Below are 13418 nucleotides of genomic sequence, written 5' to 3'. Positions count from 1 at the left end.
GTTTATTGGCGGGTGGAAACCAACATCAAGGTCCATTTTTTGTGTTGGTGCACTGTTCCTAGAGGTACTTTGATTTACTCTATCCTTTGTCCATACATTTCCATCATCATGGGTAAACTGTCCTTTGATCATCATGGCTAAAATGTCTTTTGATCATGAGTAAAATGTCTTTTAGAGAGGTTTTTTTATTTAGGAGGTTAGGGTGTAATGAACCCAACAAAGAAGAAGTTTCTTTACTTAAAGCTTGTTTCAAGTGGAATACAAAACTGTACCACCTGCCAATAAACCGAACAAAGAAGAAGACCGATATTGATATTGTCATGGACCAACTTCAAGCCACAAAGTCCCAGGAGTTCTGTCTCACAGAACCCAAACCTCAACCCCTGCCAATGCCAGAGATCATCCCAGAGCAGAAAAAATGCAAACCGGTCAGCCTCATTCAGTTATACACTGTATTTAATTCCAATATTGCTAATCAGTTAGTTTACATATGTACCGACTGCTGTTTTAGCCTGTAGATATTATGCTGTAGATTCTGTAGGGGCTGATTCACTGAACTCATGAGGCTTTTGTTTTATAGGTACCAATCACCACACACAGAACTCCAAAGGAGCTGAAGGTCATACAGCAGATAAAACAGAAGAACAATCAGAAGACTAAGGTACAGCGTCTGATTTTACTATTATCTCCAAAAAATACTCTGATAAAAGGCAAAAGATGGTCTGTTTAACAAACATATTATAATACAGGAAATGTAAACAGAGTGGGTAGGAGTAAATCAACAGCTCGTACATCCAACAGTTAGATAAAACACAGAGAAACATTAGAAAACATTAATAAATATATTCTATACCAATGCATGTGGGGTTTATGGTGTTTGGACAATTTCTAAATATACAAATATCCCAGTTTTACACAAATGCACTAATGTTTCTTCTGTTGTGTCAGCTGACACCCCCAAAACCCTGAAACGATAAACACAATCTGTCACAGTTATTATCAATTTATTTCAAGTATTGTATCAAGTTCTTATAATCACTTCTTATATGTTTTTATTACATGCATTTGTAATGACATCCTATCTGTTTTCCACAGGAACTGCTGAATGAGGCAAACATGAAACAGTTCAGATGTAGGAATCCACAGATGTCTGAACACAATAAGGTAGGGACTTTTTTCTGTGATTGATATGTTTTTCTCATTTTACCTCGCTGGAGGCTGGATTCAACCTTGATGTTAATCACACATTCACTTTTTACTTTGTATTGAGCCATTTTCACTGATCAGCTGTTGATGAACCATTATCTGTGTTGCAGCGAGCGATGGACCAGATCCAGAAAGACTTCGATTCAAAGCTCCAGTTCAGTTCATTTCATCCCACTAAAATTCCGCAGAGTAATAAGGTGAGATCTGATTACTTCATCTGCTTCAAATGATCAATCTTTCATTGCTTATGTATATTAATATCATGTATATTAATATCTAATGTGTTCATTTTGCTGATGTTGTCAGAATATAAACATTCCCGTCAAGCCCAACAAAGCAGCCAAGATGAGGGAGACAGCTCTGCTTCAACGTAAGAAGAAGGAGGAGCTGCAAAGGTACAACACTGTGTTTACATGCCACACATTGACCCACTTCTCAGCATTATCAGTATCCCAAAGTGGCACTGAAGGGCAAATGAAAACACCAAATGAGGAATGACAATGGCTAATCACAAAACATAACAACAAAAAGCAAAACAACAACAAATTTGTGGAATACAGGACTAGATGGTGAATGTCCCTTGTACATGTAGCAACTGTCTGGTGCATGGCGCTGTTGTGGTCAGGGTTGTCATGACGTTCATGTACACCCTGATTGGTGTTAATTGGAACCCCGACTTTTGTCACTCACCACCTACCACCCATTTTGAAGCTCTGATAATCACTTCCATCACCATGAAAGCTATGTAGCCAGCTATGATGCCTATAGACGCTCATGTTATGTTGTTTGGCATGTTGCAGGAAAGAGATGGAGAAGGAGGCCAGCAAGGATATTAAGCAGAAAGACGCTGAACACAAGAGAGTTTTGGCTCTGCAGAAGAAGTCCAAGAAAGAACAGGAAGAGCTGCGAAGACTCAACCAAATCAAGAGCAGCAATGCCAAAACCGCTGAACATGGTATTGGTTCGAGCTGAAAACAAGCTACTCTTCTCCTGAAAACTCTTCATGAATCTATAATATTTTAGTACAAATACATATTTTTCCACTTTTCTATTGGTGATAACTTTATTTTTTTGGCATTTTCTGCCACTGCAGATTATCTCATCACAGTTATCACTCTCCATCCATTTCTGCAGGTCTTTGTAAAATGGGATCAAACTATGGATCTCTTGTCAAGGAGGCGATTGTGTTGCTGGACAAGTTCAGTGAAGGCAAACAGACTTTGGATCAGTTCATAGAAGATGCTACTAAAGATCTGCAGGTAGGTGGTTAGATCTGTGTTGTATCTTTTCATGTAACACCAATTTAAATTCGATTTTTTTCATCTTTAGGCTATACTGTAAGGTTTTTCTTTGTTTTATCTATAGCTTATTTGAGGGGTGGTTGTTCTTGTTTACTTTATTCATAACTTTTCCAGAAAAAAAGACTGAACATTGAGGCGGTTATCAAACAAGAAAATGTTTTGCCCGCGATTTAAAGTTTATTTAGATTTACAAAGATATTTATTTACCTATAAGAGTGTTTTCGGTATGTTTTGAAGTAAATATAGGAACCTTGACAGGTCACCCATTGACAGGGGAAATGTTCGCCAGTATTCATTATCACTCCTAAGTTTATCATAATTATATTGTTCAGTTTAAAAAGGTCTCATTGCTTAGGAACAGTGGTCCCCAAGTACTTTACACGGTCAGTAATCTTCAACAGAAGATTACAGAGAAACTCTGGATTTACATCCTGGCTGAGAGGCATACATTCACTCTTCTGCCAATTTATAGTACACCCCGATAGCTTCCCAAACTTTTTAATAAGGTCTAACAGTGGTGGGACAGATTCCTCAGACCGTGAGAGAAACAAAGCTATGTCAGCATCTACTGCAAATTTCGTAGAAATCAATTTTTGTTTCACAGGACATGGATGCTCAGCATAAGAAGTTCATACTTGATGTTGTCTCTGGAAGCACTGAGCACAGAAAGTTACTGGATGAAGTTGTCGAGGAATTCTACAACCAGAACGGGGAAACGTTATCCAGTCGTGACCGGCACCAGTTTGTCAGTAAGTTAATGAAAAAAACAGGCATGAATTTTGTTTTACTCTTGATAAAAGAACATGTTTATAACACTCTGTTGCTCCTCAGTTATCTGTTACCTCGCCATATTCATGATTGAAGACATTGGGCTTCAGAGTTTTAGCAACATTGTCAAATCTCTGAACATCGAGAAGATGCACACAGTAAGTTTCTGAACACATCACTGTCCTTGAAGTTGAAAGACACAGCAATTAAAGCTCTGTTGTTTGTTTTGTTATAGTTCCTCTACTTCTTATTCACACGCCTCACCACAACTGCAAAGGAAGAGCGGAATGATATCTATGATGCTGCCTGTGTGGACGAACAGTGGATCGGTCCCCTGCTGAGGTAAAATAGGCCCGGGAGATCCTTCTCAGACTATTACATTATAAAAACAAGACATGACAGCATATGTTTGTTTGTCTTTTAGATGGCGCCCAGATGTGGTATTTCTCGCGGACCAGCTTGCTTTGAAAATGTCCTGTGAGAGTCAGGTAAAGAAAGCTCCGATCAAAACCACAAAGCCCCAGGAGTTATGTCTCACCGAACCCAAACCACAACCTCCTACGATGGCAAAGCTCATCCCAGAGCAGAAAAAATGCAAACCGGTCAGCCTCATTCAGTTATACACTGTATTTATTTCCAATATTGCTAATCAGTTAGTTTACATATGTACCGACTGCTGTTTTAGCCTGTAGATATTTTGCTGTAGATTCTGTAGGGGCTGATTCACTGAACTCATGAGGCTTTTGTTTTATAGGTACCAATCACCACACACAGAAGTCCAAAGGAGCTGAAGGTCATACAGCAGATAAAACAGAAGAACAATCAGAAGACTAAGGTACAGCGTCTGATTTTACTATTATCTCCAAAAAATACTCTGATAAAAGGCGAAAGATGGTCTGTTTAACAAACATATTATAATACAGGAAATGTAAACAGAGGGGGTGGGAGTAAATCAACAGCTCATACATCCAACAGTTAGATAAAACACAGAGAAACATTCGAAACATTAATAAATATATTCTATACCAATGCATGTGGGGTTTATGGTGTTTGGACAATTTCTAAATATACAAATATCCCAGTTTTACACAAATGCACTAATGTTTCTTCTGTTGTGTCAGCTGACACCCCCAAAACCCTGAAACGATAAACACAACCTGTCACAGTTATTAACAATTTATTTCAAGTATTGTATCAAGTTCTTATAATCACTTCTTATATGTTTTTATTACATGCATTTGTAATGACATCCTATCTGTTTTCCACAGGAACTGCTGAATGAGGCAAACATGAAACAGTTCAGATGTGGGAATCCACAGATGTCTGAACACACTAAGGTAGGGACTTTTTTCTGTGATTGATATGTTTTTCTCATTTTACCTCGCTGGAGGCTGGATTCAACCTTGATGTTAATCACACATTCACTTTTTACTTTGTATTGAGCCATTTTCACTGATCAGCTGTTGATGAACCATTATCTGTGTTGCAGCGAGCGATGGACCAGATCCAGAAAGACTTCGATTCAAAGCTCCAGTTCAGTTCACTTCCTCCCACTAAACCTCTGCCTAGTAATAAGGTGAGATCTGATTACTTCATCTGCTTCAAATGATCAATCTTTCATTGCTTATGTATATTAATATCATGTATATTAATATCTAATGTGTTCATTTTGCTGATGTTGTCAGAATATAAACATTCCCGTCAAGCCCAACAAAGCAGCCAAGATGAGGGAGACAGCTCTGCTTCAACGTAAGAAGAAGGAGGAGCTGCAAAGGTACAGCACTGTGTTTACATGCCACACATTGACCCACTTCTCAGCATTATCAGTATCCCAAAGTGGCACTGAAGGGCAAATGAAAACACCAAATGAGGAATGACAATGGCTAATCACAAAACACAACAACAAAAAGCAAAACAACGACAAATTTGTGTAATACAGGACTAGATGGTGAATGTCCCTTGTACATTTGAAGGTTCTCTGCACTATTTAAGTTACAAATAACCAGTAGATGTTAGCAGGTGTTGGAAGCCGCCAGTGGATGCTAGGGACATAACTTCCGTTGTGCGCCTTAGCATCATCAAGTGTTTAGGCATTGTAATCAATGATGTAATCAATGATGTAATCAATGATGAAATCAACGCTCAGTAGATCAGATGTCATTACCTCTATGCCTTTTCAAACTAAACACTGTCCCATTTTAGAACATAGGAAAAGATGGAGTATATCCCTTTCCTGTTCAATCGCACTAAATAATGCCTACCACCAGTTGATGTTAGGCACATATCTTCCGTTGTATACCATAGTGTCATCAGGTGTTTCTGCGTTTTAATCAAAAGACACCCTCTTCTAAGGCAGGCCCACCACAGGCTGATCAGACCTGGGTGCTATCCCTAGCATCTTGGGGCCCAGTTGGGATCCTTGCTCCAGATCCATAGCCATTAGATGCAGTATTCTGCAGTGTGTGATGTTTCTTTTATAGTCTGGTGCGGGGCATGTCTGTGCTGCTTCATCAACCACATCCTCCCAGGGTACTGTAAAATCTAAAGTGTAGATGGCGCGCAGGGTATTAGACCAGAGTATCAAGTCTGGTCTCATGGTGGTAGTGACAATATGTGATGGAACTGTAAGCCAGGCAGTGGAGGAGGCCCTCTCTGTCCCTTTTCCCCTTCATGGACAAATGTTGTCCTTTGAACTGCGTTTGGTTTGGACGGCAAGGCTGGCTCATGTTATTATTTCTTCAAGTTTCCCTAGCAACTGTCTGGTGCATGTCACTGTTGTGGTCAGGGTTGTCATGACGTTCATGTACACCCTGATTGGTGTTAATTGGAACCCCGACTTTTGTCACTCACCACCTACCACCCATTTTGAAGCTCTGATAATCGCTTTCATCACCATGAAAGCTATGTAGCCAGATATGATGCCTATAGACGCTCATGTTATGTTGTTTGGCATGTTGCAGGAAAGAGATGGAGAAGGAGGCCAGCAAGGATATTAAGCAGAAAGACGCTGAACACAAGAGAGTTTTGGCTCTGCAGAAGAAGTCCAAGAAAGAACAGGAAGAGCTGCGAAGACTCAACCAAATCAAGAGCAGCAATGCCAAAACTGCTAAACATGGTATTGGTTCGAGCTGAAAACAAGCTGCTCTTCTCCTGAAAACTCTTCATGAATCTATAATATTTTAGAACAAATACATATTTTTCCACTTTTCTATTAGTGATAACTTTATTTTTTTGGCATTTTCAGTGCAGATTATCTCATCACAGTTATCACTCTCCATCCATTTCTGCAGGTCTTTGTAAAATGGGATCAAACTATGGATCTCTTGTCAAGGAGGCGATTGTGTTGCTGGACAAGTTCAGTGAAGGCAAACAGACTTTGGATCAGTTCATAGAAGATGCTGCTAAAGATCTGCAGGTAGGTGGTTAGATCTGTGTTGTATCTTTTCATGTAACACCAATTTAAATTCGATTTTTTTCACCTTCATACTGTAAGGTTTTTCTTTGTTTTATTTATAGCTTTTTTGAGGGGTGGTGATACCCCCTCTGTTTACATTTCCTGTATTATAATATATTTGTTAAACAGACCATCTTTTGACTTTTATCAGAGTATTTTTTGGAGAGTATTCATAACTTTTCCAGAAAAAAAGACTGAACATTGAGGCGGTTATCAAACAAGAAAATGTTTTGCCCGCGATTCAAAGTTTATTTAGATTTACAAAGATATTTCTTTACCTATAAGAGTGTTTTCAGTATGTTTTGAAGTAAATATAGGAACCTTGACAGGTCACCCATTGACAGGGGAAATGTTCGCCAGTATTCATTATCACTCCTAAGTTTATCATAATTATATTGCTCAGTTTAAAAAAAAGGTCTCATTGCTTAGGAACAGTGGTCCCCAAGTACTTTACACGGTCAGTAATCTTCAACAGAAGATTACAGAGAAACTCTGGATTTACATCCTGACTGAGAGGCATACATTCACTCTTCTGCCAATTTATAGTACACCCCGATAGCTTCCCAAACTTTTTAATAAGGTCTAACAGTGGTGGGACAGATTCCTCAGACCGTGAGAGAAATAAAGCTATGTCAGCGTCTACTGCAAATTTAGTTAAAAATTCCATTTTTTTTTCACAGGCCATGGATGCTCAGCATAAGAGGTTCATACTTGATGTTGTCTCTGGAAGCATTATGCGCAGAAAGTTACTGGACATAGTTGTCATCAATTTCTACAGCAAGAACGGGGGAACGTTATCCAGTCGTGACTGGCACCAGTTTGTCAGTAAGTTAATGAAATTAACAGGCATGAATTTTTGTTTTACTCTTGATAAAAGAACATGTTTATAACACTCTGTTGCTCCTCAGTTATCTGTTACCTCGCCATATTCCTGATTGAAGACATTGGGCTTCAGTGTTTTAGAGACATTGTCAAATCTCTGGACATCAAGGAGATATACACAGTAAGTTTCTGAACACATCACTGTCCTTGAAGTTGAAGACACAGCAATTAAAGCTCTGTTGTGTGTTTTGTTATAGTTCCTCAACTTCTTATTCACACGCCTCACCAGAAGTGCAAAGGAAGAGCGGAATGATATCTATGATGCTGCCTGTGTGGAGGAACAGTGGATCGGTCCCCTGCTGAGGTAAAATAGTCCTGGGAGATCCTTCTCAGACTATTACATTATAAAAACAAGACATGACAGCATATGTTTGTTTGTCCTTTAGATTGTTCCCCAATGTTGAATTTCTCGCGGACCCGCTTACTTTGAAAATGTCCTGTGAGAGTCAGGTCAAGAAAGCTCCGATCAAAACCACAAAGCCCCAGGAGTTATGTCTCACCGAACCCAAACCACAACCTCCTCCGATGGCAAAGCTCATCCCAGAGCAGAAAAAATGCAAACCGGTCAGCCTCATTCAGTTATACACTGTATTTAATTACAATACTGCTAATCAGTTAGTTTACATATGTACTGACTGCTGTTTTAGCCTGTGGATATTATGCTATAGATTCTGTAGGGGCTGATTCACTGAACTCATGAGGCTTTTGTTTTATAGGTACCAATCACCACATACAGAACTCCAAAGCAGCAGCAGATAAGACAGAAGAACTTGCGCCGCGCATATCTTCCCAAGTAGAGCTGCCGCCCTAACTAGGTGACAGAGGCTATGTGGTTTTTCTTCCACTTTCCACAATTCATTTATTTTATGGTTGGGTAATATTGCTCAAGTGTCATTACACACTACCGGATGGAGAATAAGACCCATGAATGGAAGAGAGATGAACCAAGCACGAGAAGGGGTTTCCGGTGGCTGCTTTGGACATCGAACGCAAGTGCTGAGACACACCGAGACTGTCTTGGACATCTTACCATTTTTGGCACTCATTTTCTCCAAGATGTTTTACTGACAAAGCTTTTTTGAATTGTGCTTTGAGACATCACTGACCCACTGTTTGTATTTTTTTTTTCCTATAAAAAAACAAATAAAAAAAAAAACCAACAGAAGACTAAGGTACAGTGTCTGATTGTAAAGGCTGAGCACGTGAACTGGGGACCCAAAAGCACAACTGGTGGTCGTTTATTCCAGTCAAGGTTCATTATACAAAAAAATAATATACTAACTGAAACCAGGTACATGGGGGGGATTACACGAGGGCAGGAGTGAAGTTACCTAAAGGAAACAGACAAATGTGAGTATCAAAGTAAAACAGGAAGTGACATAAACAGGAAATACTGAGTGTGTGTGTGCATGTTTTTCTATGCCTTGTACTGTAGTCCTATATAGTTATATATATATTTTTTTCAGAGAATAAGACATTGATCTCCTAAGACATAAATGGAGAGAAACATAGGAACCTTTGATGGGATGGAGAAATGAAAGATAGATATATAGAGGGTTGGAGATAAATTGAAAGATGAACACAAGAAGAACGATGCAATCAGCTGCAATGCTGGGTTCGCTGTTTGTCTTCAATCTCAATGTTTTCGTGTAGGTAAGCTGAGAGGCCCTTTTCAAAGAACACATATGTAACAGCATAATAACTGAGCTGATTATTTATCAGTGACCTGCAGCACAGTGAAACAGTGGTTAGAATTGGAGCCTCGTAGCAAGACGTTTCCAGTCCAAAGACATGCAGATGGAGGTGAGATCATTTGCAGACTCTAAATTGTCTGTGTGAATGTGAGAGTGCATTGTTGTTTGTCTGCATATGTTTCACACTGTAAAAAAAAATCAGTATATTTTACAGTAAAATACTGGCAGCTGTGGTAAAAAATATGGTGACCATGTATAAGACATTACGGTATGGTTTTATAGAACTGTAAATTTCAAAGTTGAAAATGGTGTTATTTACAGTAAAATACTATTTAAAAAAAATGATATATCATAAACCTATTTACAGTTATTTGCTGTAAAAATAACAGGTAGAATGGAATCTATTTGACAGTAAACTACCATAATAAATATGGTGACCGTATAAGATATTACGGTATGCTTTTTTAGGAACTGTAAATTTCATAGTTGAAAAACTGTTTTGTTTACGGTAAATCACTATGTAAAAAAACAGATCTATTGGAAACCTGTTTACAGTAATTTCCTTTAAAAATAACAGCGATATTATAAACCTTTTTACAGTAAACTAAAACAAATCTGTGTAATTTACAGTAAAATACTGGCAGCTGTGGTTGCCAGAATTTCACCGTAAAAAATACAGTGTATGATTAGATTTTTAAAACGTCCCAAACAATACAATCTAAATATTAGTAAATCTTACTTACTGTGGCCTAATTCAAGTTCAATTGGTCTGCATTTGTAAAGAGAGGGTGCCGTGGATATTAAAGAAATGTTAAAATGGGTATTCTTTGTGGCTATTATGAAAGAATTATTTAGGTAATTTACATCCTACTATATTTTGGCATATAACAAGGAGGGTGTTGCAGTCACAATGCAGGCTCAAACCACAGCCAATATTTATAACCAAGTAATAATTGGCTCGATCAATCCAAAAATATTTATATGTACAGTCTGATTTACAGTCATATGTCAAATGTGCAACATCTTAAAATGTGATTTGTTTTGGGGTGGGTCTTTTTGCTTTCTCACATTTGCCAGTTTTGATGTATCTGAATTAATACTTTAAATGATTGTATGCAACTCCAAGTTATTTGTATTTTTCAGTAAGGTTCAGGTAGAAACAGACAACTGTTCAACATTTCTTCCAAAGTCTTGTCCAATGGTATTACTATTGGTACCTTTGTCACAAAGAGAAGATCGATTTCCATTTTTTAGGGCTAAAGGCAGAGTAAAACACCCCGCTGCATTGATAAGTAGGTTTTGTTATTTATTGATCTTGTTGAAAAAAAGCCAAGTGAATGTTGATTTTGAACCGTCTCAAGCCTCGGAGCTCTCTCCATCCAGGGAATGCTCATTCAAGGTTCGATCTCGTTTTACATCTATCGCCTTCTGTGCCTCCTCCATCAGCGAAACTCTCTTTTGCTGGCTAGAGTTTCCACAATCCACCATCCACTGCTACAGTATTTCCTCTACCTGGGCTGAACAGCTACTGGGGAAGAAAAAGCCCAATCACCCATACAGCAAGGCTTTTGAGATTCCGTATTGGCAGCAGATACCAAAGTGAAAGTTCTTCTCCAATCACAGCAGTGACATACAACATTAATGTGAATTGTTATTTTGAACAATCAAAAGACTCTAATCCTTGCATGATTGTGAACTTCATAGCATAAATAAAGACTTTGACCCTTTCAAATCTGCCAAATTTCTAGTTAACAAGATATCAATAGATCAGTATCAATCATCATAACAAAATACATATATGGAATGCAAAAAAGACAAATCTTCTCTTTACCAAACAAATGTATAAAAAAGGTAAAGAGCACCTAACTCTAAAAACTCATGTTTTAATATAATTGGCACTGCCCCCCTGCTGAATTTCTTATTTTTATTTAATTATTACATTAACCGCTCAATTCTCTCCACTTCTACTTTCCTTTCATGTTATTCATATTTTTTCCACATTTCTGTCCTGTTTGTATAGTTTGTGTTTTCAACAATATCTCTTATGTTGTCAGCTACTGTGAGTAATTGATGGAGCCCTTACTTGAACTGCAGCCCCACAGCATTGAGTTTGTCACCGTACTTATCTTCCATGTATAATAAATAAAGTTGAGAGGAGAAGAAACGCCCGGCGCGAGAACAGCCGGATTCGCTTGTTGTCTCGTCCCAAGTCTTCATGAATTTTCCTTCACATCTTTTTTCCTGACTCTGCGTGACGTGTTCCGTCGAGGTCATGGAGAAAAGAGGTTAGAAAAGCACATTTTTCTGTTGCTATGCGCTGTTAAGTGCACTCGGATGACCCTGCAAATCATAGGGTTTTTAGAAGAGAAGGCAAGAGTGCATATTCAGCAGCTAGGCTGTACACACATGCACACAAACACTATGTTGATTAGATCGGGGCTCAAAATTGTTATTACAGTTATGCGCGGATGCTGCGAATAAATAACAATATAACCCCGGAAAGCTTCTTTACACTGGATATGTGACCTGGTTTTTAATAGCTGATGTTCAGTATGTGCAGGTTTGTTGGAACAATGTTCCAAACAAAAGTTCAACATATACTGAGTTGAATTTCATGGGTCATTTGCATATAGATAGCAGAAAAAAATCTCCCATGACATAAGACTTTTGAGAATGAGAATTTTTAGGCTGCTTAATTGTCAAATTGATGATAGGATGATTAACAGGAACCAGTTCAATCAGTTTCCTGTATGATAATGGGCACTGATGAAAAGAAAGGGAGGAGGGAAGGGCGAGCAGGTCAGCGTTATTATTCAGAGCGACGGGGGGAAAGAAATCAGCATATGAAGAATAGATCTCCCAGCTTAAAGATGCCCCGGCACCAGCGGAGACAAATAGTGTGTTTATATTGTATAGGCTAAGCTATTAGTTCAGAGCGTGCGCATACATCTCTGGACTTTGCACTAACTCACTGCATGAAGGCTGGGGTCCCAGCATAGTGCCAGCATGCTCTGCATCTCAATGAAACCATTAGCATTCATGGTCTGTGAAGACTGAAAATACTGGCAAACTAAGAGTGGGTTTGATCAGATAAATGCAGTGAAAGAAACACTGCATACTTGTATTTTCTTGCTTTGGACTTACTGGACTAATTCTGCACTTACTCATATACTGAATTGATGTAGGTGTCTCATTATGTAGGAGCTGCATTATCTTTTTTTTCTCCACTGTGGTACTGAAAACTGGTATTACCTTGGAAAATGGGTGCAACAGATTTCCCGTGCACCGGGTGGCAGTGTTAGCAAAAGGATTCTCGTCATGGTACCTTGCACTTCTTTTAGTGTTGATGATTATTAACCAGGAAAGTCTCGTTTTCCATTTCTTCTGCTTACTCAAGTTGTACAGCATATATCACACTGCCCTTTATGAGGACGTACAAAACCAGATGGAAGTGTGTGCAGGTGTGACATAAGATGTTCCCATTAAACAGTCATTCTTTATACATAATATCGTCAAGCATCCACCTGTTGCATATTTTTTGTGTTGTTGAAAATGTGAAAGACAGTCAGCTGGGGGTAGTAGAAAGAAACTTGCAGGTACAACGTCATTACACCCGAGAGTCAAGAGAACAAATCGAATTCTTATTAAGAGAACGCTTCGTCCACGAGCGCAGCTGAGAGCAACTCTGTTGCTCCTCCATCACAGTGTTGCAGGAGCTTTTGAAAGGTCAGGTAAGCATCTGTGACGTCGCTCTTCTCACCAAATGTCATGATGTCCCTGGGGTCGACGTGACTGACAGGGGACCTTATCTGTCGGGATAACGCCACTACTGGTGGAGGACCGCGAAAGGGTCGCTGGAGGTGCAGGGGGAGATAATAGGTGCTGGAGTGGTGAGGACCAACTATGGCCCTCAGGTTTACACAGCAGAATTCTCATATCAGTATCTTGATTTGCAAATCAATTAGTTCAACTTTTGTCATTGAAGTCAAACTGATATTTTAATTCTCATCCCTTTTTTACATCAGAAAATATTGCAGAAACTACAATTATCAGAAGAGGATAAAACTCTTTGGGGATATTTTTGGGGAAACGGTTTCTTCAAGCCCCTAAGTG

General features: G+C 38.9%; 1 protein-coding gene across 1 annotated transcript; it reads left to right on the top strand.

Moving 5' to 3' along the window:
* The first annotated feature begins 205 nt into the window (after nucleotides 1-205).
* Nucleotides 206-8776, top strand: LOC109628025 (putative leucine-rich repeat-containing protein DDB_G0290503). The gene is made up of 22 exons (XM_069536148.1): nucleotides 206-428; nucleotides 581-661; nucleotides 1096-1164; nucleotides 1317-1403; nucleotides 1513-1601; nucleotides 2007-2161; nucleotides 2341-2465; nucleotides 3112-3256; nucleotides 3339-3433; nucleotides 3511-3617; nucleotides 3700-3877; nucleotides 4030-4110; nucleotides 4544-4612; nucleotides 4765-4851; nucleotides 4961-5049; nucleotides 6236-6390; nucleotides 6566-6690; nucleotides 7410-7554; nucleotides 7638-7732; nucleotides 7809-7915; nucleotides 7998-8175; nucleotides 8328-8776. Exons 1-22 carry the CDS (start codon nucleotides 321-323, stop codon nucleotides 8406-8408), a joined length of 2451 nt encoding a protein of 816 aa, XP_069392249.1. The 5' UTR covers nucleotides 206-320; the 3' UTR covers nucleotides 8409-8776.
* The last annotated feature ends 4642 nt before the right edge of the window (nucleotides 8777-13418 follow it).

The sequence above is a fragment of the Paralichthys olivaceus genome, chromosome 12 (genome assembly GCF_024713975.1).
Source record: "Paralichthys olivaceus isolate ysfri-2021 chromosome 12, ASM2471397v2, whole genome shotgun sequence".
Lineage (NCBI taxonomy): Eukaryota > Metazoa > Chordata > Actinopteri > Pleuronectiformes > Paralichthyidae > Paralichthys > Paralichthys olivaceus.
This window is presented reverse-complemented; position numbering and strand designations above follow the sequence as displayed.